Source organism: Carlito syrichta, unplaced genomic scaffold (genome assembly GCF_000164805.1).
Source record: "Carlito syrichta isolate Samal-C Ts95f unplaced genomic scaffold, Tarsius_syrichta-2.0.1 Scaffold303736, whole genome shotgun sequence".
Taxonomy (NCBI): Eukaryota; Metazoa; Chordata; class Mammalia; order Primates; family Tarsiidae; genus Carlito; species Carlito syrichta.
This window is the reverse complement of record NW_007247832.1, coordinates 111,361-136,176: the sequence shown is the minus strand read 5'-3', so window position 1 is coordinate 136,176 and position 24,816 is coordinate 111,361. Positions and strand designations below refer to the sequence as shown.

Sequence of the window (24,816 nt, the reverse complement as noted above, 5' to 3'; positions counted from 1 at the left end):
GGTCTTGAACCTGCGGGCTCAGGCAATCCACTCACCTCAGCCTCCCAAAGCGCCGGATTACAGGCTGAGCCACCGAGCCTGGCTAGGAAGTTCACTTCTATTTCTACTGTGTTGACTGTGTTTATTACGAAAAGGTTTAAGTCATTCTTTAAAAAATTTTTTTTACTTTAAAGATGTGGGATACAATTTAGATTTAGGTATACAAGTGGTCGTTGTATTGGTAAAGTTTGGGCCTCCCTTTGGTCCCCACTTTACTTGGTTTGAGATCAGGTACCCTTATTGATGTTATGTCCACCCCCACTCCTGGCAGTTTCCGGCTACTGCCAGTCCCTTTCTTATAGTATTATGGTAAATGCTCAGGGTCCACTTATGAGTGAGAACATGTGGTACTCAGTTCTTTGTTTCTGTGACAGATCACTGAATATGATAGACTCTAAATCCATCCATGTTGCTGTGAAGTCCATAATTTTGTCCTTTATGGCTACATAATATTCCATCGTGTATATGTACCACATTTTTTTAATCCAGTCAACTTTCAATGGGTGACACAGTTGGTCCATGTTTTTGGTATTGTGAATAGTGCTTCAATAAACATGCATGTGCAGGTATCATTTTCATAAAGTGATTTAAGTTCCTCCAGGTATATTCCCAGAAGGAGGATTGCTGGGTTGTGTGGAAGGTCAATTTCTAGTTCTTTTAGGAATTGCCACACTGTTTTCCACAGAGGTTATACTAGTTTACACTCTCACCAGCAGTGTAAAAGTGTTTTCTTTACTTTGCATCCTCGCCAGCGTCTGTTGTTTTTTGTTTTATTAATGATGGCCATTCTTACTGGGGTTAGGTGGTTTTGATTTGCATTTCTCTGATGATTAGTGAGGTTGAAAATTTTTTTGTGTGCCTTTTGGCTGTTCATATGTCTTCTTTTGAGAAGTGTCTATTCATGTCGTTTGCCCACTTTTTAATGGTGCTGCTTGTTTTAAGACATTCTTTTATTTTTTAATTTTTTTTTATTTTAAAGATGTGGGGTAAAATTCAGGGTTAGGTATACAAATGTTCATTATGCAGGTACCTTTGTTGATGAGGTGTGCCCCTCCCTCCCCTGGCAATTTTCCTCAACTGCCAATCCCATTCCCTCCCCTGGCAGTTTCCCACTACTGCCAATCCCTTTCTTATAGTATTATGATAGTTGTTCAAGGTCCGCTTATGAGTGAGAACATATGGCACTCTGTTCTTTGTTTCTGTGATAGATCTCTGAATACGATAAACTTTAAATCCATCCAAGTTGCTGCAAAGTCCATATGATTGTCCTTCTTTATAGTTGCATGATATTCCATTATGTATATGTACCATTTTTTTTTTAATCCAGTCTGGCTTCGATGGGCAGCATGGTTGGTTCCATGTTTTTGCTCTTGTGAATAGAGCTGCAACAAACATGCGTGGGCAGGTATCTTTTTTGTAGAATGGTTTGAGTTCCTCTGGATATATTCCCAATGGGGGATTGCTGAGTCATATGGAAGGTCAATTTCTAGTTCTTTCAAAAATCACCACACTGTCTTCCAAAGAGGCTGCATTTGTTTGCATTTCCACCAGCAGTGTAGGAGTGTTCCTTTTTCTCCACATCCTTGCCAGCATCTGTTGTTGTTTGTTTTATTAATGATGGCCATTCTTACTGGGATTATGGAGAAAATAATGAAATTTTACTTTAAGGACAAAGTGAAGGGCCTAAATTAATAGATGGGTATATACCATATATAGAAAAACTGAATGTAATCACGGTGGCAATTCTCAAAGTACTGCACCTCAAGAATACATCAAATTCCCAAGAAGATTTTCACAGAGCCTGACAAGTTTGTCCTAAAATTCATATAGAAGTAGGTGGAGGCTTAGAATTATTAAGAGAATTTCTGAAGACTAATAATAAAGAGAGGGGCTTGCCTAGCTAGACATCAAGACTTATCTTAATATTATCATGTTTAAAATACTATGTAATATTTATTGCTTATTTATAATCAGTTAGACATTATACCAATCCTTTACAAATGTTAAGTTATAAAAATTTTATGGGTAATCTTATTTTCCTCACTTCTCCATCTTATAGATGAAGAAGAAATTTCCTGAGGCACAGGAAATTTAAGTAATTTGCTTATGATCATTTGTCTAGTAACTTATGGAAGTAGGACATGAATCCAATTACCTAAGTTCTTAACCTTCATGCTATACCTCCTCGTGTTGTGGTAAAATTAACCAGTGGAAATATTTTTCAAAAAAATGTGTGTGTGTGTTTGTGTATGTGTATGGGACTTGGCATAATAAATTATCAGACTGAATATCTTTAAAATGGCTTCTAAATCTTGAATTCGTAATGAAAAAGAAATCTCTTCCAAAAAATGTTTAGTATTTTCTGCTGCTTGGAGCCACAGCCCTTGAAGACCGTCTTCAAGCACGTTTTCCAGAAACTATAAAACTTTACTGAAAGCAGACATAAGAATATGGGTCTTGACAGGAGACAAACAAGAAACGGCAATTAACATAGGTAATAGATGCAGAGATAATCGATTTAAGACATAAGTATTAAACATTTAAAATCTTCTTGTATGTAGTATTCTGTGTCCCAGTATTAAGAATGCATGACTGAGCCCCTTTTGAATTGTTTTTTAGCCTTTGGACAAACGGTATGCGGTAGAACCTTGCAGCACGTGGCACAGGATCTGAACAAGCTGAGCAAAGCAAACTTTTCTGTCTCCTTCACATTCTTGAAATACAGAATGCAAAATGATGACATGAGTAATATATTAGTTTCTTGTTTCTTTCCTCCAGAACTCAACGTTATCTCATGACATATATTTGCCCAACAATGTATAGTATATATTTTTTTTTAATTTCACTATTTGTATCTTAGGGTTGATAGGTGCAGAGTTGAAAATACCTATCTTTGCATCATTTATGTGTATTCATAAATATTTGATTATTAGTGAGAATCTCCAGTTGGTATTTTTCCCCCTCTGATTGCCAATGTTACTTCTTCCTCCTTTATAGTATTTTTTTTTTAACTTTACCATTTGGTTGTATCTTAGGGTTGATAGGTGCAGAAAAGGAGTTGAAAATCAACTGTCATTCTGGGGGTTTCCCACTTTATATTTTCTGATTTTTTTTGTAATGAGTATATTTTACTTTTCTAATAAGAAAAAAACAACTTGGCAAAAAAAGAAAAGAAAATCAACTGTTAGCAGTGAATATGCAAATTTTGATGCAGAAAGGAGTTGCAACTACTGTTCTTTCCATGATCATCATGATAACCAGCTTTGGTTAGCTGGATTTGCATGACTGTGTATTCAAAGGGTGGATTTGCATGACTGTGCATGACTGTGTATTCAAAGGGTGCAGGCACCCTTTGAATGTTGCCTCCATGGATCTGTTAATGTTCAGACATTTGATGAACATTGAGTCCTTGCTATGTGCCAGGAAATCCTAGGAGCTGGGAATGAAAAGTTGAGTAAGAAAGTCTCTGCCTTCATGGGACTTACACCCAAGGGGGGACAACAGGATATTAAAAAGCAGATCAATGCATGTTGTGACGTTACTGTGATCAGTGCTAAGATTAAAAACAAAGCAAGGCATAAAGAGGTAGAGGGGATCATTTTAATTTTTAATTTTTATTTTTTAAATGAGAAAGCATGACTTATTGAGAGTACAGAAAAGCTCCCACAGCGCGAGGGGGTTGCCAATCTAGGGCCAAAAGCCTGGTGCTTATATAGCCCTAAGTTCAAGCCAATTGGCTAGCACTAACTGTGAGCTGTAGCTGTTCTGATTGGTCAGTATTAAGAACCAATTGACAGGAGGTAGGGCCCTAGTGGTGAGCCGATTGGCTGCTTTTTGATCCCAGCAGTTGAGTACCTAAGCTCTATCTTGAGAGGTTTGCAGGGTGCTTGTTTACCAATGCTGAGCCTGAGAGGCCTGCTGGGAGTTCACTACATTGTTATTAGGGGACCCACCTGCCTAGCCTTTGTCTAGTTATCTCCTGTTTTATTCCCCTCTCTGAGTAGTAACCCTAACTGCCAATAGGGAGGAAGGACAGGGGATCATTTTAGAAAGAAGCCCTGTCAAGGAGTGGACATCTGAGGCAGAGATCTACATTAAAAGAGAGAGTAAGCACTGAAGAGAAGAAAGAGCATTCCAGGCAAAGAGAAGAGCAGACCCCAGGGCTCTGGGGTCAGGAGAAACCTGTCATGTTTGAGGAGGAGCCTCCAAAAGGCCAATGTGGCTAGAGCCAGGGCCAAAGCAAGGAAAAGGCAGGCCACAGTGAAGAATGTGTGGGTTCTGAGTAGGAGAGTGATATGGTCTGATTTATGCTTTATAAATACCTGTGTGGGCTGGGCGTGGTGGCTCACACCTGTAATTTGAGTTCTTTGGGAAGCCAAGGCAGGAGGATCACTTGAGCCCAGGCCTGAGACCAGCCTGGGCAATGTAGTAAGATCTTGTCTCTGTGAAGTTACTATAGTATTCCACATAGAAATCTGTGTGGAAACTAGACTAAGTGGAAGTAGGGAGACCAGTTAGGGAGCCTCTGTAGAAGCCTAGACAAGAAGTGGTGGCGACTTGTTCTAGCATGTGAAAGAGGAACTGACTTGGGGAGACATTTGGCAGGTAGAACTGTCAGCACTCATTGATGTGGGTTCTGTGAGTCTAGGTGACTCTTTCAAAGAGCTTTGCTATAAAGGAGAACAGAGAAATGGGTGGCAGCTGGAAGAGAACACAGGGTCAATGAAAGGTTGGAGTGTTTTTGTCCTTAATTTTAGATCCAGGGGATGCACATATATATTTGTTCCCTGGACATATTGTGTAATGGTGGGGATTGGGTCTCAGTTGGCCCATTCCCCAGATAGTGAATATTGTGCATATAGTGAACATAGTTTCTGAACCCTAGCCCCCACCCCCCTCCCTTCTTATCGGTGTCCCCAGTGTCTATTATTTCCATCCTTGTGACCGTCTAGCTCCCAGATATGAGTGAAAATATGCGATCTTTGCTTTTCTGTCTCTGAGTCTGGGACTGGTTTTTTTGAAGGCATTACCTAACCTCCCTAAATGCCAGTCTTTTCACCTGGAGTGCAGGATAATAACTTTTGCCTCGCAGGGCTGTTGTGAGGATGGCTTGAGGTCGGTCCAGTGAAGAGTCTCTGCTAGTGTCCAGTGCTTATTTGGCAAGTTCTCCATGAATATTGGGCTTAGCATAATCACTAAGGATTCATACAAGGCGTCATTCATCTGACACATATTTGGGAGCATACCATGGCTATATTCTCATTTTCCCACCTTTCTCATATTGCTGGTTTGATGTGACTTGCTATGTTTCTTGATAACCTTGAACTCAGTGACCATGGTGACTGTGTGTTTCCATGAAGAGACTCCGCTGACATGGCCACCTAGTGAAAGAGCGTGATATCTCCCTCTTCACCTTCCCAAATCACACCCCCTCATCCTGGCCAGGCCCACTGCCAGAAGTTCATCTCTTTTTTTGAGACTTTGATTATCTCATCAGCTCAGGACTGAACCCCAACCTAGATGAGACGCAGCAGATGTTGTTAGTAGGTCAATATTTCTTTTTACTGAATGAGAATTATTTTTGTTACTGGAAGTCTACAATTTCCTTGAATGGCTCTTAGCTCAGAGTAACTGTGTTCTTAGATCATTGCTATATTGAATCGCATCCATTAAAAAAAAATTTAGTAACCGTGGTAGATTTGGAAGAAGACAGAAAATGACTCTCTGATGTTCTAGAGTCGAGCTGGCAGACTCAAACAGCTGGAAGAACTGGGTAGGACAGAAGCAGAGGACAGCACACATAGAGGGGGCTGTCCGTGGGGAGAGTACTGTGTCATCCTCCTGAAAGGGGCAGCCAGTGTAACCTCACCTTGGGGAAATCAGTGTCTACTGTGGACACAGTTTCTTCATTTTTAGAAAATAATTGGGAATTCTGTCTTTTGACATGAAATATCCAGACTTATAAATGTTGGCCCCAAATGTACAAAACATTTTAAGGGCAGAGCAAAACACATCTGTGGCTGAAGGCAGCCTGCAGCCTCCCACCCACCTGAGTGCTGGGTCCAAAATGATATTTTATTGTTTTCTTAGAGCGTCCTCATCGAAAAGAGATTAGCTGAAGAGTTGAGTCAGAGAGCATTGCCTGGCACAGACTGAAGACAGTGCTGACCTAATTTGTTTTCTTACAGGCTTTCTGAGCTCTTGTTCCCCCCCCCCAGAAAACCAGTGACCTTCAATCAGAGAGCTCTTGCGTTCCTTGTGTGGGCTTAGATGACTGGGGGACAGATTTTTTCTTTAAATGAGCTGAGGGCCAACACCTCTGCATCTTTCGAGGAGACATGGAGAGCCTGGTGGTAGAAATCACAGGTTCTGGAGTTGGAAGGATCAGGGTTCAGGCTGAATTGTAGGCTCTGGATTTATGAGCTTGTGCCTTGTGGATTTTTCTAAAACTCAGCATTCTTATTTATAACGTGGAGATCGTCATAACAGCTTGGGTGGTTGCACTGATTAAATGAGATGGTATGTACAAAGTTCTTTCTAAAGCAGGGGAGCATTGTGCAGACGTTGTAAGGGCTCACAGCTGCTTTTATGAATATAATGGCAGTCTCAATTGTCATCACCTCTCACAGAGCCCAAGGTGTCTGTCATGATGCAGTCAGAAGCCTAAACGTAGTCTTGATATTAATGACATATGAAATGGCTAAGGACTAGGCAGGAGATTTGCTTTGAGGGACTTATAAGCAAGGATCCGTCTCTGTTGATGGCCATGATGGAAACAAGGGCTGTTGTCACATCTGTGTTGAATGTCTTCAGAGATCCATACCTAGTTCTGGTACCTCCTTAGAGCATGATTCCACACTGACCTTGAGGCTTCCTGGCCTCAGACGTCCTTATAGTGTGACATTTTGTTTTCCAGTTCTCTTCTTTGTTAGCTTTGTAAACTTAAATTTTAAGAGGCTTAGCATATATCTATTGTAAATCTTTCTTGGCACCCAGTAGAATGCTGGGTATGAGTAAGCACCCAATACTTCATACTGATTTTAATTTTTGTCATGACATCTGATAGTTTATATGCTTTACATCATGATATAGGAAGTCTAGCCAGGTACAGCCAACAGTGGCAGGGATGGCTTCAGAGAGAGAAAGGACTCCTTGTGGGGGCAACACGACGACCCACTGGCTTGCTTCTCTATCCCCAGAGCTCGTCCTGAGACACCTGTACAAATATTCACTCTCCAACTCTCCGGGACTGGAATGAGATCTGCCAATATTGGGGCAGTGACCTTTGTCAGCAACATATTACAAAAGAAACGTGTATACATGGTATCGCAATATTCTTTGAATAATACACCCTCACATTTTTAAAATCTGCAGCACTGGAGACATCCACAGACTCTGAAACAGAATTAAGTTTAAAGAGCATCTCATTTGATGGAAAAGAACCCAGCTTACACAGTAAGTTTCAAATGAACCAATAATTAATGAAGAAGAAAAATTTTAAAATGATTTTCTCTTTGTAACTGAACAGACTATGATGGAATACATAAACAGGCATTTTGAACTATATACAAATCATGAGGCCAGTTTTGGTTTCATGGCACCCACAAGTTTTAGGAAATTTCAAGAAAGTATTAAAATGATGTTGTGTAGATTTACATTTAAAATTTAAGTCCAACTTACTAAAATTTGTTTGTGTGAAGAGTTAAATCATTTTAGAAAAATTATTTAGGTAGACTCTTCAATTATGTGTCTATAAAATTTTATTTTTCAATATATTTTATCAGAAATGTTCACAGTGGTCTTATGGCTTACAAAGTACTCTTAATAGCTCCAGTAATAGTTATATCTGCAGAAATATCCTTCTCAAAGTTAAAAGATCCTTCTCAATGTTAAAAGTTAAAAATGATCTTGCATTTGCCACAAGTGACTGAACTTGCTTTCATTATATTGATTGAAAATGAAGTTGCTAAAACTATTCATTTTGATGATCTAATAAATGAAGTTTCAGAAAAGCCAGGACAATCTTATGATTCATTGAGATATCATATTAATAAAAAGTAATATTCTTGGCATTACATAAAATTATGATATCCAAAATATCAACTTGTTTACAATTTGTAAATTTATGTTGTTATTTGTGTATTTGTTGTGTTTTATAAGTAAAAAATATTTTAAAAATTTTTGATACTGCCCTGACATAAGGACAAGTAAAAAATATTTTCAATGAGAAACTTTATGTTTCGGTATTTCTAATGGCATTTGCACGCCCCCATCCAGACTTTTGAACAAGGGGGAGGGTGGGGAAGACATATTGGGAATTTGTGGAGAGATACAAAAGATGAGATAATAGTTCAGAGAGTGGAAGGGTTAGTGGGCCAGCAGCCAGCCGCAGAATTAAACACACACACACACACACACACACACACACACACACACACACATACACACACACACACACACACACACACACACATACACACACACACACATGCACGCATGCACGCATGCACATGGACACGCACACACACCATCTCCTTAAGAAAACCATTACTTCTCAGAGACAAAGACTGAACCTGTTAGGAAGGAAGGAAAATACTACCCTACCTTGCTCGACATGAGCAGGACTCCCTTCTTCCAACCAAATCACGGCTTCCCATTATTTCACAGCAGGTAAGTTCCTTCATTTATCCTACAGTGTCCAAGTCCTGCCTCTTTGAGTCTTTGGGAGGAAGAGAAAGTGACCTATCCTCAGCTTCTGAAAGACTTGTTCCTTTCACTCAACAATGCCTGCTTATGTAAAAACTGGGTTACACCATGAGGCAAGGGCTCATCTCTTTCAGAGGATAACTTCATTCTTCTAGTTACATACAGAATTTTGTATTGAGGCCTGTCAAAGACTGTCTCTTTGGCTTAACTTGAGCCAGATTCCTCCGAGCCCTGGTGTTGACCTCATAGGCCTCGTCCTTGACCCTGGCTTGTCTTTGGTCTGCGGTGCCAAGTTTTAGCAAGAATTCCACTAAGTCGGTTTAGCCAGAGTCCCCTGACCCTTGATATCTGATCTCTCTGAGCTGAGAGGATTGCCTGAGCTCAGGGGTTCGAGACCAGCCTGGGCAACTTGGTGAGACCTTGTCTCTACAATAAATCAAAAAAAAAAAAAATTAAGCTAGGTGTGGTAGAGCACACCAGTAGTTCCAGCTATTTGGAAGGTTGAGGCAGAAGGATCATCTGAGCCTTGCAGGTTGAGGTTGTGGTGGCTGTGAGCATGCTACTGCACTCTAGCCTGCACTTTAGCCTGACAGAGTGAGACTCCAACCCAAAATAATAATAATAATAATAATAATAATAAAATAAGATATCTGATCCCTCTGGGTGCCTGATCAATGTTCTCATCCCCCACATTTGACATTTAAGACCTTGGCCTGCCTTCAGCGAGAATCCTGGCAGGTCAGTCTTTGTTAATAGCAGCAATCCCTCACCCTTGATGTCTCCTCTTAGTAAATTTTCACTCATTGACCCCCTCACTCTGCTCCTCAACTGTAAATCTCCATTTGTTCTTGGTGCGTTCAGAGTTCACCTGATCTTTGCCTCCATGTCAATAGTACTGAATAAAGTCTTCCTTACTGTTTAATAAGTATCAGAATCATTTTTTCTTTAATAATCCCTTTAGACAAATTCTGTTTTTTTAAATTTAATTTTTAAAATGAGAATAACTTGAAACTTTCAAGTTGCAAAACAATTTTTGAGATCTATAATTTTATAGTCATATTGAATATTATGTGAATTGCATATGTTTATTTCTTTTTAAATTTTTTATTTTAAAGATGTGGGATATAATTCAGAGTTAGGTATACAAATGTTCATTATGCAGGTAACTTTGTTGATGAGATGACGCCCACTCTGGGAAAATTTCCACTACTGCCAATCCCGTCCCATTTATTTCTTTTAATCATACCTAGCATTTTATCAGTACACTAGGTATAGTTACTGCTGATATAGTAGCTTGATACAGCACACTCTAAGTTGCTCAAAAGTCTGGCATCATTATTAATATAAAGCATGAGTCTAAGCTCATGTCACAGCGAGATAAAAATTAAAATCCACAGAAGTTAAAAAGTACAGATTTAGTCATTAGTAATATGCGCCTTCCCACCCATTTCTATTTAAGTTGCCTACTAAGTTTAAAATGAACCAACATTTTAATTCCTTTTCCCTCTGCAGTCTCTTGCTCAGTTTTTGTTGACAGGCTACTAGGCTTTGAAATAGTCACAAGGCAGAGAGTACAATGAAGGAAGAATACAAACAGATCTTTTTAAAAAAATTCTCATGGGAGACATTGAGCCTTTAGATATGATATCTTTACTTTTGCTCTCTCTAGCATATTTCTGCAAACTGATATCAGGTCAAATGCCTCGTATTCACTTGAAGACAAATTCATTTGAGGTAAGTGATTTTTAAAAAATTATATTTAAGCAGGGTGCAGTGGCGCATACCTGTAGCCCCCAGCTACTTGGGAGACTGGGGCAGGAGGATTACTTGAGGCCAGGAGTTTGAGACCAGCCTGGGCAACATAGTGAGGTGCCATCTCTACAAAAAATTTTTAAAAATCAGCCAGGCATGCACCTGTTAGTCCAAGCTCCCCAGGAAGCTGAGGATGGGGGCTTGCATGAGCCCAAAAGTTCTAGGCTGCAGTGAGCCATCATCACGTCACTGCATGCCAGCCTGAATGACAGAGAGGGAGACCCTATCTTTAAAAAAAAAATTAAATAAGTACAATTTATGTCTAATATGAGCACAACTCACTTGTTACTTGGGGATGATCCAGCTCCTTAGACCCTGCATAAGATTGCATTGAATTCCCACTCACATCCTCTGGAAAGTTCAATATTTTTTCCCAAGAATCTGCACAGTCGACCTGCCTCCTGCCCCAGGTCACCTCTGCTTCTGTAGCTTCCTGTCTCTGTTGAGTGACCATGCACCTCTGTCTGAGGAGAGTCCTTTGTCACCACTGTGGTATCCAAACAAATCCAGGACTCAGATCCCTGATTAAAAAAAGAAGAACAAATCTTGTGTATGCAGCAATCTTTATCAAAAGTTTGGGTATGTAGATGGCATTTGTATTATAAGAATAAAAAGGATTTGGAATCAATCGTTGCACATCTTTGCCCTTAATTAAAAGTTGAATGACTGCAGTCAGTTATTTTTGATTACATTTTTAATTATATAATTTTCTAGACTCACTATTTATTTATTTATTTAGTCAGGATCTCACTCTGTTGCCCAGACTGGAGTGTAGTGGTACAATCACGGTTCACTGCAGCCTCGACCTCCTGGGTTCAGGTGATCCTTCCACCTCAACCACCCAAGTAGCTGAGAATACCAGATGTGCACCACCACACCCGGCTAAGTTTTCTACTTTTTTTTTTTTTGTAGAGATGAGGTCTTACTGTGCTTTCCAGGCTGGTCTTGAACTCCTGGGGTCAAACAATCCTCCCACCTCGGCCTCCCAAAATGCTGGAATCATAAGCATGAGCCACAGTGCCTGACCTAGACTCACTTTTAAAGAAATTTAGATGGACTTCATTTATTCTTTCTGTGACATCTTCCTTTTTAAAAAAATGTAACTCTGAGTTTCTGACATAATTTTTCTTCTTCTTAAAACAACTTTTAAAACTATTTCTTATGGGGCAGGTCTGCTGGCAATGTATTTCCTGTTTTTGTTTGTCTGAGAAAGTCTTTATTTCTCCACATTTGAAGGATGATTTCACTGGATATAGAATTCTAGGTTGGTGTCTCTTGTTCATTTAACACTTTAAAGATATTTTACCCCACTCTCTTTTTCATTGCATAGTTGCTGTTGAGAAGTCTGCTGTTTTTCTTATCTTTGTTTCTCTATAGATTAGGTATTTCTCCCTTCTGCTTTCTTTCAAGATTTCCTTTTGTCTGGTTCTCTGCAGTTTGATGTCTTGGTTTAGGTTTTTTGGTATTAATCTGGGCATATTGAGTCTGTGGTTTTGTGTTTGCCATTGATTTTGTAAAATTCTCAGCCATTGGTACTTAAATTCTTCCTTCTGTTTTCTCTTCTCTTTCTATTATTCCAACTACATACCTGTGTATCATCTTTTAACATTTGTCCCACAGTTCTTGGATATTCTGGGTGTTTTTTTTTCTAATCATTTTTTCTTCTTGATATTACCATTTGAGAAGTTCTTATTGATGTGTCTTCAAGTTCACAAATTCTTGCCTCAGCTAGGTTGGGAGTTGGAGCTGAAAGCCCCAACTCTCTAACCATGTCTTGGTTTTTCCAGCAGCCAGTCCCATCCTGAAGCTACCTTGGGGCTTCCAGCCACCAGTCATCTCATGAACATACAACAGACACTCTTACCTTATCACTCTAGAGATTTCAAGGATCTTAGGAGCCAGGTGTCAGGAATTATGAACATATATTTCACAAGATCATATGAGGGATATATAGATTTTTATATTTTATGATGTCTTTTTCTGATTTGGGAATGAAGGTAATGCTGGCCTCATACAATCAGCTGGGAAAATGTTCTCTCATTTTTTCAGGAAATGTGTATAAGATTGGTATATTTTTCTTCCTCAATTATTTGTTAGAATTCATCAGTGAAACCATCTGGATTTGGAGTTTTCTTTGTGAGGTTTTTAACTGTGAATTTAATTCCTTTGATACATATGAGTTTTCAAAAATATATTTCTTCTTGAGTCAACTTTGGTAGCTGTGCCTTTCATTCAATAAATTTGTTCACTTCATCTGAATTGTTGAATTTCGCACCATACATTTATTCAAAATATAGTTTGCTATCCTTTTATTGTTTATAGGTTCTACTGTGATCACTCCCCTGAATTCTTGTTACTGACAATCTGTAGTATCTCTTTTTTCTGGATCAGTATAGCTATGGGTTTATTATTTTTGTTCTTCTTTCCAAAGAGCCATTATCATGTGACATGCAGTCTTTTGTTACTGGCTTCTTTCATTACTATAATAAACCATAATTGTTCAACGTGTTCTAGCATGCATTGGTACTTCGTTCCTTTTTATGACTACAGAGTATTCTGTTGTATGAATATACTGTGTTTTATTTATCCATTCATCATGTTTCTACTTTTGGGCATTAGTGCACATAAATATCAGTGTACAAGCATTTTCATTTCTTGGGCACATACCAAGGAACAGTATTGCTATATCATATGCTAACTCTATATTTAGCCCTTTGAGGAACTGCCAGACTGTCTTTCACAGTGGTTGCACCATTCTGCATTTCTACTAGTAGTATATGAGAGTTCTGATTTCTCCACATTTTTGCCAATACTTGCTATTATTTGACTTTTTTATTCTAGCCATGCTAGTGGGTATGAAGTGGTTTCTCATTCTGGTTTTGATTTGCATTTTCCTGATGGCCAATACTGCCAAGCATCTTTTTATATGATCTGTTTACTTTTTAATCTCATTTCAGTGAAATTTCTGAAGGGAAGAATGAGATAAACACATACCACAGTCTTCCTCAGAAGTATTTTCATTTATACATAAAATGAGGAAAATAAAGTGATTTTTCCCCCTCTGTTTTAGGCAGCACAACAAGCAATCAATCAGAACTGTCAAGATCTTGAACACTTGTTAAAGAAAATGATCTGGCCCTAATCGTTGATGGTGAAATATTGAAGTATGCCCTCAATTTTCCAATTAAGAAGAAGTTTCTAACTTTGGCCCTCTCATGTAGAACAGTATTATGTTGTAGGTAAGACTATATTTACCATTTTTTTCCTACTATACTTAATGCTGCTCATATAAAGAAAATATAGACATGGAAAAATAAGTTTTTGCAGAAACAAAGTTCTTTATTGGGAAAATATATGCTCAAACTGAAATGGATAGATCCATATTTAATTCTAACTGTCAGGTTTAAGATTAACTAGAAAGCAGTTTATAATTTTTCAATAGTAAATTATCAAAGCATGACAAAATGAAATAAGTCTTCAGAAAGAATAAAGACCCTTAGTGAGGGGAAAATCTGAAAAAAGTTCACTGATATGTAGAGAAAAATGAAGTTTTAAGTGCAAGCCAAAAAACTGATTTAAAAAATCATCTACAGCAAAGATGGCCAGAACTAAGAAAATAATGAAACTATGTACTCAACAATGTTGCCCTAAACATTTCTGTACCTAGTTTCTTTGTGATCATATATTCTCATTTCTTTTGGGCATATACTTAGGAGTGAACTTGCTGGGTCATATAGTAACTCTGTTTAATTAGAATCTATTGACCATTGAAATGAAAATATTAAATGAACCAATTACTAAAATATATTGATGCCTTGGACTTCTAAATATTATTATGGACATGCTCTTCAATCAATGAGGACCATTATATGCTTCAAATATCTCCCTTATATCAATGTCCCTCTGCATTCACATTCATATGGGATCTACTAAAACAGTTCAACATCTTCTGTTCTTCATTCCACTCTGACTTATCCAGCTTGAAGTATAGCCTTCAGGATTCTTTTTAACCCAATCTTCTATCAGAAATTGTGTTGCAAATGATAAAAACTGTGTTTCAAATGATGTAATTCCAATTCAGCTTAGGCAAAAAGAGAATTTATTGTTTCACATAGTTGAAAAGTCTGCAGGTAGAGTTGACTTCAAGGGAAGCACACAAGTTCATCAACAGTCAATTCACTAACATTACTGGTTTCTTCTAACTAGATTTAATTAACTGGTTTTTCTTTTGCATCATAAAAATATTTTGGGGAATATTTTTCATCACTCAAACTCCCTACTTATGCTGGTAGAAACCAGAGGAGGCAGTGAGAGAACACAATGAAGAAGCAAAAAGAGGGAGAAACACGGGCTGATTTTACCACTAAGGATTTTTCACCTTGCAGTGAACTATTGGTGGCTTGTCCAAAATTTGACTTCACTCACTCAATGTCTCCCAGTGAATTGGATTAATCTGGATGCAGCTTTAGCTCCAGGCTGGATCCCTTTTAGGTAGAAAGTTGGGGCTTGACCAACCCAAACCTTATGTCATCATAAGATTTTTCTCTCTCCCAGGAATCTCAACAAATGTGCCATCATGTCTCATTGGCTTTGAGAGTACCTGCTTGCTGTCAGTTAGGGGCCTAAAATGAAATGCAAGACAAAGGGGTTATTTACATGCTGGTGACAGTGAGTGAGCTGTTAGCACCTGTAGGTCCGAAGGGATCAGAGGAGAGGGTGGTGCCTGAATGTGAGAGGAGAGAGTCCTGCAGAGGAGCTGTCTGCAAGGGAACAAGGGTACAGTGGACAGACCCAGCAGCTGGAGAGGACATGCAGAGAGGAGCTCACTCTCCTCTCTCCAGCTGCTGTGATGGCTGCTCCTTGGACAAACTCAATCATCACCCAGATCTCAGTTATCTAGGTTTATATGATTCAAGGTCTTAGTTTCTCCACTTACTAACTCTATCCCTCTAAGTGTTTCCATTGGATGAACAGTGAACATAAAATAATACAAAATTGCAGTCTATTGTCTGAGCTATATTCTGTTTGTTTGTTTTTTGAGTTGGAGTCTCACTCCATCACCCAGGCTGGAGTGCAGTAGCATACTCACAGCCACCCCAGCGTGGTCTTACCGGGCTCTGGTGATCCTTCTGTCTCGACCTTTCAAGTAGCTGGAACTACAGGCACGTGCTACCACTCCTGGCTAATTTTTGATTTATTGTAGAGATGAGGTCTCGCCAAGTTTCCCGGGCTGGTCTCAAACCCGTGGGTTCAAGCAATCCACTCGCTTTAGTCTCCCAAAGTCCTGGGATCACAGGCTGAGCCACCGAAGAGCTATATTTTGAATAGAAGAAAACAATTTGTCATGGACTTGATTGAAACCTGTAACATAAAAGGGCCATGGTGGGGGTAAGTGTAGAAGAGCAGACTGAACCGCTAAAACATTCTTTATGGCTTTAAATGTATATTGCTTAGTTTTGTTATTGAAACCAGCCCAACTTCCTCATAGAGCTAATGATTATAGAGTTTTTTTGTTTTGTTTTGTTTTTTAATAAACATAGAAGTTGGCCATTCTGGCCTTAAAGTTTGTGACTTACATCTATTTTATCTGAGTTCCTTTTCTCAGGAAACCAACCCTCAATCTATAGCATCAAAGGACTAAAACTCACCAGATCATCATATCCAGACACTGAGATGCCAGACACCCACCTGTTTACCAACTTATCTTCCTTACCTCTCCCAAGTTCTTGTTTTCTACATTCCTTCCTCACTGTATAAACCCCAACTGTGGTAGGGTGGGAAGACAGATTTGAGACAATTTCCCATTCTCTCCTTTGCTGATACCACCCAATAAAAAGCCTTTTTCCTTGGCAATGTTTGTCATTTCAGTGATTGACTTTCTGTGCAGAGAGCAACAGGACCATGACCACACCTCTGGTGTTTCTATAACATTATTTTTATGTACATTCTACTACAATTTCATTAAGGATTTTTAGTTTATGATCATGAAGGATTTTTGTCTGTAGTTGTTGTTTTTCTTCATGTCTTTCACTGGCTCTGGTATCAGGATAATTCTTGCTTAATAAATGAGTTAGGAAGTATTCTTTTGTCCTCTGTTTTCTGGAATAAATACTTTCTGTAGTATTTGTATTATTTCTTCCAAAAGCGTTTCATGGAGTTCACTGTTGAAGCCATCTGGGTGTAGACTTTCCTTTGTAAAGTTTTTGATTAATAATTACATTTACCTAGCTGATATTTTCTATTTCTTTTTTAATCGGTTTTGATATTTATGTCTTTCAAGGAATCTGTCTAGTTTATCTACTTTTCAAATTTGTTACCATAAAGTTGTTCACAATATTCCTTTATTGTTGTTATTATTATTATTTTATTTCTGTGTGATCTGTAGTGATGTTCCTTCTTTCCTTATTCATATTGGTAATTTATATCTACTCTCCTTTTTCCCTGATCAATCTAGCTAGGGCCTTACAGATTTTGTCAATCTTTTGAAAGTATTAACTCTGTTGTTTCTCCAGTTTCTATTTATGTTCTGATATGTAAACTAAAAACAAAATCCTAAGCCCCTTACTGACTGAACAGACTCCCTTCTTGGACAAGGGAACCTCAGAGAAACCTTAAAAACTGAGTTCCCGACCATGATGGGAAGGGAAGTTGAACTTGCCCTGTTATGCCCTCTGCCTTTTAATGTTTAGGCCCCCAAACTGACCAGCATTAATGTTAAAATAGAGACTATTAGACTGAAAAATCAGACTCTTTATAGCAATAGGATGCCAAATTATAAACAAGACCTAAAGCCAGGCAAGCAAGAGTTAAGTTGCTCCTGGAGGCCATCAGTCTTGCTAAGCAAGTCATATTGTGGCTGGCTCAGACACAGCATCTTTATCTTAACTTAAATATTCCTTTCTGCTAACTCCAAATTTTGAGACAAAGTTTTGGGGTTTTTTTTTGTTTTTTTTTTTAACCAATTACAGATTAAAGAAACTCTAAATCTACTTGTGACTTGGAAGCCCCTGCTTCAAGATATTCCACCTTTGTGGGCTGAACCAATATATAACTTCCATGTATTGATTTATATCTTTGCCTGTAACTCTTGCCTCCCTAAAATGTATAAAACAAAACTGTTATCCACCCACCTCAGGTACATTTTCTCAGAACTCCATGAAACTATGCTTCCTTAGGCCATGCTCACTCATATTGATTCAGAATAAGCCCCTTTAAAATATTTTACAGAGTTTTTTTTTCTGTTAACAGATATATGATTGTAGGGGAGAATAATTTTACCCTACCTATCAGGATTTTTTTAGACTGAGCCTGAGAATTAAATTGAGAAAAGGCAGATCAATAGTTTTTAATAATCTCACCTAACTTAATTTAAAATTAGTTTTTAGTAACCATTTTATGGGAAAGGGAAGATAAGTGAAAAAATAAAAACTTTGTATGCCTCTTGTCATTTTTTGATAGAGGTGGGTGTCTCTCTTAGTGAGCGAATGAATAAATAGATGATAAATAAGAGACAAAATTTTTATTTCTCCTTCCTTTATATTTTTTGTATATTTCATGGGCAGATAAGGTCTGCTAGCCAGAAATTTTTCGGTATTATTTAAATTTGTTTTCATATCTTGTCTGAGGAAAAACGTATTAATAATATATCCTAATCAGCTTTGGACACAGCATGAGGAAGAAACACTTATTGTGCTTAGTCACTTAGCTTTTGCTTGTTTGTTGTTAATATTTTTGTGATCCTTGTTACCAAAATGTAATTGGGACTCTCCTGACTGGTATCTTCAAAATTTTTAAAAATCTCCTTGTTCAAGTTCCCTTGAGTATAGTTTGATTTTTCAAGGCTACTCTACATCCCACTCATTAAATAAATACTTTTATGTGGTTTCAGAAATAGTAGACCTTCACGTCTTCCTCTCACGTAGGTAGGTAATGTGAATTAATACAGCAGATCAGTGTGAGACAACAGAGAGTGGTGGGGAGATGGCAAACTGAGGAGTATATTAGCCTGTAAACTGGGCAACTGATATTATGATTTGAGATGTTGAAGAAGCTACTGTGTGGTTTGACTTTTGTTTTTTGAGTGTTTGTTTTTGGTGGGGGTGGGTGGGAACTTTTCTGTATACTTGGAAAGTTTGATTAAATAATTGGGAAATTCACCAGTAACTGCCATTTAAATGTGGCCACGTGCAGATTATTGACTTCTTCGTGAAGACTTTCAGAACAGTGTGAAGTAAAATGAAACAAAACAAAACACTAGACAGTGATTGCTTCTGTCCTCTTTATCAGGCTCTCTCCCATCCAGAAGGCTGAAATAGTGGACACTGTCAAAAGGCATGTAAATGCTACCACCTTCGCCATCAGGGACGGTGCCAATGACGTTGGAATGATCCAGATGGCCCACATAGGCATGGCAATCAGCGGGAACGAGGGCATACGGGCCACCAACAACTCGGATTACACCATCACACAGGTCAGTGGTGTAGGACACCAGTGGGGTGTGGAGGGTGCTGAAGACCTCTGATCCACCCCTGAGGTCTGCTTCACCTCTTTAAGCTGCTTCATGTGTGAAACAACCAGCACTTTTGCTTAAGCTTTAGCCTCACACAATTTGAAGCAGCAGAGATCTCCTTTGACCAACTATGGAGCTGGCAAACCACTGCCACCAAGAATCAATAACCCTGTTTATACAATCTCTAAATCTTCAGTTTCTCCAGTCTGCAGTATGTGCTTTTCTTTATGGTATCTCTTGGTGATGATTTCTTAAAGACGTATAATCTCTCCATTTTCTTTTCTTTCTTTTTATGGAGACACTGGTTCTAGGCAGGATTTTTTTAAAAAATAGGGTTTACTTTTTAAAGCAGTTTTAGGTTCACAGCAAAACTGAGCAGAAGGTACAGAGATTTTCCATACACCCTCTGCCTCACACATGCATAGCCCCTCCCGTGATCAACTTTCCCCGCCAGGGTGGTACCTTTGTTACAATTGTCAGAGTCAAATAAAGTATAGAGATGAGTCTCTCAAGTTAAAATGTTTATTTAGGAAGCAAGAATTGCAGTTTGGGACAGACACACAGACCAGGTGGTCATTAGTATGTCTGAAGACTAGAGACAGTTGAAGGTTTTATTTAAAAAACAGAAATGCTACATAACTGCTCTTTGAGCAAGTTCAGTGGCACTGGAAAAGTTTTGGGGAAGCTGCTGAGTTTTAATCCGTGAATGATGGCAATGGGTAAAACTATTCTTAGAGTCACAGCAGCCAGGCTCACAGAGAATGACATTCTTGGAGCAATGTCACGAGCCCTGAGTGCCTTCTCTCCTGGACCTCTCAGCTCTGTTTCAGTTGGGTATGGCAAGATGACCTGTTTTGTATAATCAACTTTCACACAATCGATGAACCTCCATCAACTCATCATAATCCCCCAAAGTCATAGTTTACATTGGGGTTCCTGTTTGGTGGTGTACTGTCAAAAGGCAACATTACAACAGTTCTCGTTTAAAGATTTTATTTGACTTTATTGTGATTCTAGAATTGGACACTTCATTTCAAAAAGTATAATAATTGTTCTAATGAGGTGAGTGAAGTGGTTTTATAGGCAGAAAGTAATGGAGAAAGCAGAAATGAAGAACAAAAGGCAGGTTGGTCGTTTCAAAGTTACTTTCCTTGTCAGGCAGGACGGAGACAGAACAGTAGAAAGATAAATGATTGGTTAACATCAGGTGATTTCAGGTTACTCTTTGCTGTAAGAACTAGATTTCATTATCATTCCAACCGAAGATGGAAACTATTTCCTGGTTGAGAAATTAGGCTGTTATGATTTCTCTCTATTATGAAATATCTCTCCTGATTTCTTGGGAGGACAGATAACAACTCAGTTTGGTTTGGTGAACACGAGTGACTCCATTTTGCTTTTTAGTCTGGTCTGATGGAGCCTAGTGGAGGAGTTTAGTCCAAAACAATGGTCTCCTATAACTTTTGTTTACCAGTTACCTTCTCTGGGTTTGGACAAATGTAGAATGACATGCATCCACCATTACAGTGTCATACAGAGGATTTTCACTGCCCTAAAAATTCTGTTCTCCATCTGTTCACTTCCATTTCATGCAACCCCTGGTCACCACTGATTTTTATACTGTTTCCATAGTTTTGACTTTTCTGAAATGTTATATAGTCGGAATCATGCGTTACCATAGCTTTTTGAAACTGACTTTTTAAATTTAATAATATAACATTTAAGCTTCCTCTATGGTGTTTCATGGCTTGATAGCTCATTTCTTTTTAGCACTGAATAATATTCCATTGCCTGGATTACCAGTGTGTTTATCCACTTACCTACTGAAGTACATCTTGGTTTCTTCTACGTTATAATGATTATAAAGAAAGTAGCTCTAACCATATGCAGATTTTTGCGTGGACATAAGTTTTCAATTTCTTTGGATAAATGCCAAGGAGCAGGATTGTTGGATTGTGTGCTAAGAGTATGTTTAATTTTATAACAAACATCTAAACTGTCTTCCAAAGAGGTTGTACCATTTTTTGGTAGGCATTTAAGAAGAGTGTGTACCCTGTGATTTATATAGCTCATGCATGTTTATGAAGGTGACCAATGACTGAATTACTGAGATCAGTGGCCATTATTTGGCACTAATGACTCTGAAGCTAGGAGCAAGGAAGTTTGCTCACCAGGACAATGTTTTCTTTGATTTACTCATTAAGTAGTGTCTCCTAAGCAATATGCCCCATAAAGCTCTCATTTTTCATCTTCCCCAGGCAGAATAACCACAGTCTTGTTAAAGGAAATTAATGTAGCTGTTTCTTTTTTTTAATCAATATTTTTTATTATGATTTTGTGGGGTACAATTAAGGGTTAGGTGTACAATTACGTTTCATTCAGGCACCCTGTTGATAAGAGGTGTTTCCCCATCCCTAGATGGATATTTGCTACTGTTAATACCATCCCCCCCCCATAGTTTCCCAGTACTGTCAGTAATTTTCTTATAGTATTACATTGGATGTTCAAGGTCCATTATATGAGTGAGAACATGTGATACTTGGATCTTTGTTTCTGTGAGAGGTCACTCAGTATTATAGACTCTAGTTCCATCCAGGTTGCTGCGAAATTCATGGTTTTGTTCTTTTTTATGGCTGCGTAGTATTCCATCGTGTATATGTACCACATTTTTAAATTCAGTCCTCTTTTGATGGGCAGCATGGTTGTTTCCAGGCTCTTGCTATTGTGAACAATGCTGTGATAAACATACGTGTGCAGGTATCTTTTTTATAGAGTGATTTGAGTTCTTCAGGGTATATTCCCAGTAGGGGGATTATGGGGTCATATGGGAGGTTGATATGTAGAGCTTTTAGGAATCGCCACACTGCTTTCCACAGAGGTTGCACTAGTTTACACTCCCACTAACAGTGTAGAAGTGTTCCCTTTTCACCATACCCTCTCCAACAGCTGTTATTTTTTGAGTTGTTGATATTTGCCATTCTGACTGGAGTTAGGTAGTATCTCAATGTGGTTTTGATTTGCATCTCCTTGATGATTCGTGAGGTTGAACATTTCTTCATGTGTTTGTTGGCTGCTCAGATGTCCTCTTTTATGAAGTGTCTGTTCATATCTTTTGCCCATTTTATAATGGGGTTTGTTTTTTTCTTTTCAGCACGTTTTAGTTCCTTGTAGACCCAGGATGTTAAGCCTTTGTCAGACCTGGTGTTGGCAAATATTTTTTCCCAGTCTGTAGGCTGTCTCCCTGCTCTCTTGATGGTTTCTTTGGCCTTGCAGAAGCTTGTCAGTTTAATAAGGTCCCACTTGTCTATCTTCTCTCTTATGACCTGTGGGTTTCAGGTTTTGTTCAGGAATTGGATGCCAGTTCCGATTTCCATGACGGTATTTCCTTCATTTTCTAAGGTTCTTATGGTTTGAGGTTTTACCTTTAGGTCTCTGATCCATTTGGAGTTAACCTTTGTGCATGGGGCTAGACAGGGGTCCTGTTTCAATCTTCTGCATGTGGTCAGCCAGTTTTCCCAGCACCATTTACTGAATAGATTCTCCTCTCCCCAGTGGTAGGTGGTGGAGACCTTGTCGAAGATGAGTTGGTTGAGAAATTGAGGTTTTGCTTCTGGAATCTCAATTCTATTCCATTGATCTATATGCCTGTTCCTATACCAATACCAAGTTGTTTTGATGATTGTAGCTTTATAGTAAAATTTGAAGTCTGGTAATGTGATACCATCTGCTATGTTTTTTTTTTGCTGAGAATTGTTCTGGCGATTCTTGGACGTTTGTGTTTCCATATGAATTCCTGTGCTGTCTTTTCTAGGTCTGAGAAGAATGTTGCTGGTAATTTGATGGATATTGCATTGAATCTGTAGATTGCCTTAGGTAAGATGGACATCTTCACAATGTTGATTCTTCCAATCCATGAGCATGGGATATTTTTCCACTTGTTTGTGTCATCTTTGATTTCTTTGAGCAGTGTTTTGTAGTTTTCATTGTAAAGGTCTTTCACGTCTCTTGTTAGGAAGATGCCAAGGTATTTCTTTTTTTTTGTGGCTATTGTGAATGGAATTGTGTTTTTTATTTGGGTTTCTGTTTGTTTATTATTGGTGTAGAGAAATGATATTGTCTTTTGTACATTTATTTTGTATCCGGAGACTTTGCCAAAGGCCTTTATCAGTGTAAGGAGGTTTTTGACAGATTCTCTTGGGTTTTCAAGGTACATAATCATATCATCTGCAAAGAGAGATAACTTGACTTCCTCTTTTCCTATTTGGATACCCCTGATTGCCTCCTCTTCTCTGATTGCTCGAGCCAGGACTTCCAATACTATGTTGAACAGGAGGGGTGAGAGTGAGCATCCTTGTCTTGTTCCAGTTTTCAGGGGAAAAGTTCCAATTTTTGTCCATTTAAGAGTATGCTGCATGTGGGTTTCTCATAGATGGCTTTTACTATTTTGAGGTATGTTCCCTGTATGCCTAGATGTTCAAGGGTTTTTATCAAGAAGGGGAGCTGGATTTTATCAAAAGCTTTTTCTGTATCTAATGATATAATCATGTGGTTTTTGTTTTGACATCTGTTGGTGTATTTAATTACATTTATGGTTTTACGAATGTTGAACCAGCCTTGCATCCCAGGAATGAAACCTACTTGGTCATGATGGATGATTTTTGAGATGTATTGCTGAATTCAGTTTGCTAGGATCTTGTTGAGAATTTTAGCATCTATGTTCATCAAAGATATTGGCCTGTAGTTGTCTTTCTTTGTTGGATCTTCACCTGGCTTGGGTCTCAATGTGATGTTGGCTTTGTAAAATGATTTGGGGAGAGTTTCATCTTTTTCAATCGCCTGGAATACCTTCAGTAGGATTAGTATCAGCTCCTCCTTAAATATCTTGTAGAATTCTGCTGGAAAGCCATCTGGACCAGGGTTTTTTTTGTAGGAAGTTTTCTTATTATGTAGTCGATTTCCTTGATTGTTATTGGTCTATTTAGGGTCTCAATTTCTTCTTGTTACAACCTAGGTAGGTTGTGTGATGTCAGAAAGTCCTCCATTTCCATAAGGTTTTCAAGTTTGTTTCCATACAAGTGTACGTAGTATTCTCTAATGATCTTTTGTATTTCTTCAGGGTCAGAATGTGACTTTATCTTTTGTGTTTCTGATTGTGCTTATTTGATTTTTTTCTTGTTTTTTCTTGGTCAGTCTAGCTAGGGGACCGTCAATCTTGTTTATCCTACCAAAGAACCAGCTTTTTGTTTCATTGATTTTTTGTATTATCTTTTTGTCTTCTACGTCCTGATTTGGACTTTTATTTTGATGATCTGGATTCTTCTGCTGAAATTAGGGTTTTTGTGGTCTTGCTTTTCCAACTTCTTTGGGTGGCTTGTTAGGTTATTAATTTGTGTTCCTTCCATTTTCTTCATGTGGATTTGTAGGGATATAACTTCCCCTCTTACTACAGCTTTCAAGGCATCCCAGAGATTTTGGTAAGATGTTTCTTCATTTTCCTTTGTTTCCAGGTATCTTTTGATCTCTGTTTTGATTTCATCATTGCTCAGGAGTTGTTTAGTATCATGCTGTTTAGTGTCCATGTCTTTGTGGGTTTTGGGGGGACTTTGTTGGTGTCAATATTTATTTTTATTCCACTGTGGTCCGTGAAAGTGCATGGTAGAATTTCAGTCCTTTTAAATTTGCTTATGCTTGATTTATGGCCAATTACGTGGTCGATCTTAGAATACGTTCCATGCAGTGATGAGTAGAAT

General features: G+C 38.4%; 1 protein-coding gene across 1 annotated transcript in view; it reads left to right on the top strand.

The window, feature by feature from the left end:
• Positions 1 to 24,816, top strand: part of LOC103261537 (phospholipid-transporting ATPase IB-like) — a 115,987-nt gene that overhangs the window by 53,215 nt on the left and 37,956 nt on the right. Inside the window, 6 exon segments of the mRNA XM_021712926.1 lie at positions 2,397 to 2,459; positions 2,462 to 2,533; positions 10,415 to 10,483; positions 13,632 to 13,673; positions 13,676 to 13,796; positions 18,844 to 19,027. Of these exon segments, the coding sequence (XP_021568601.1) occupies positions 2,397 to 2,459; positions 2,462 to 2,533; positions 10,415 to 10,483; positions 13,632 to 13,673; positions 13,676 to 13,796; positions 18,844 to 19,027 (551 nt within the window).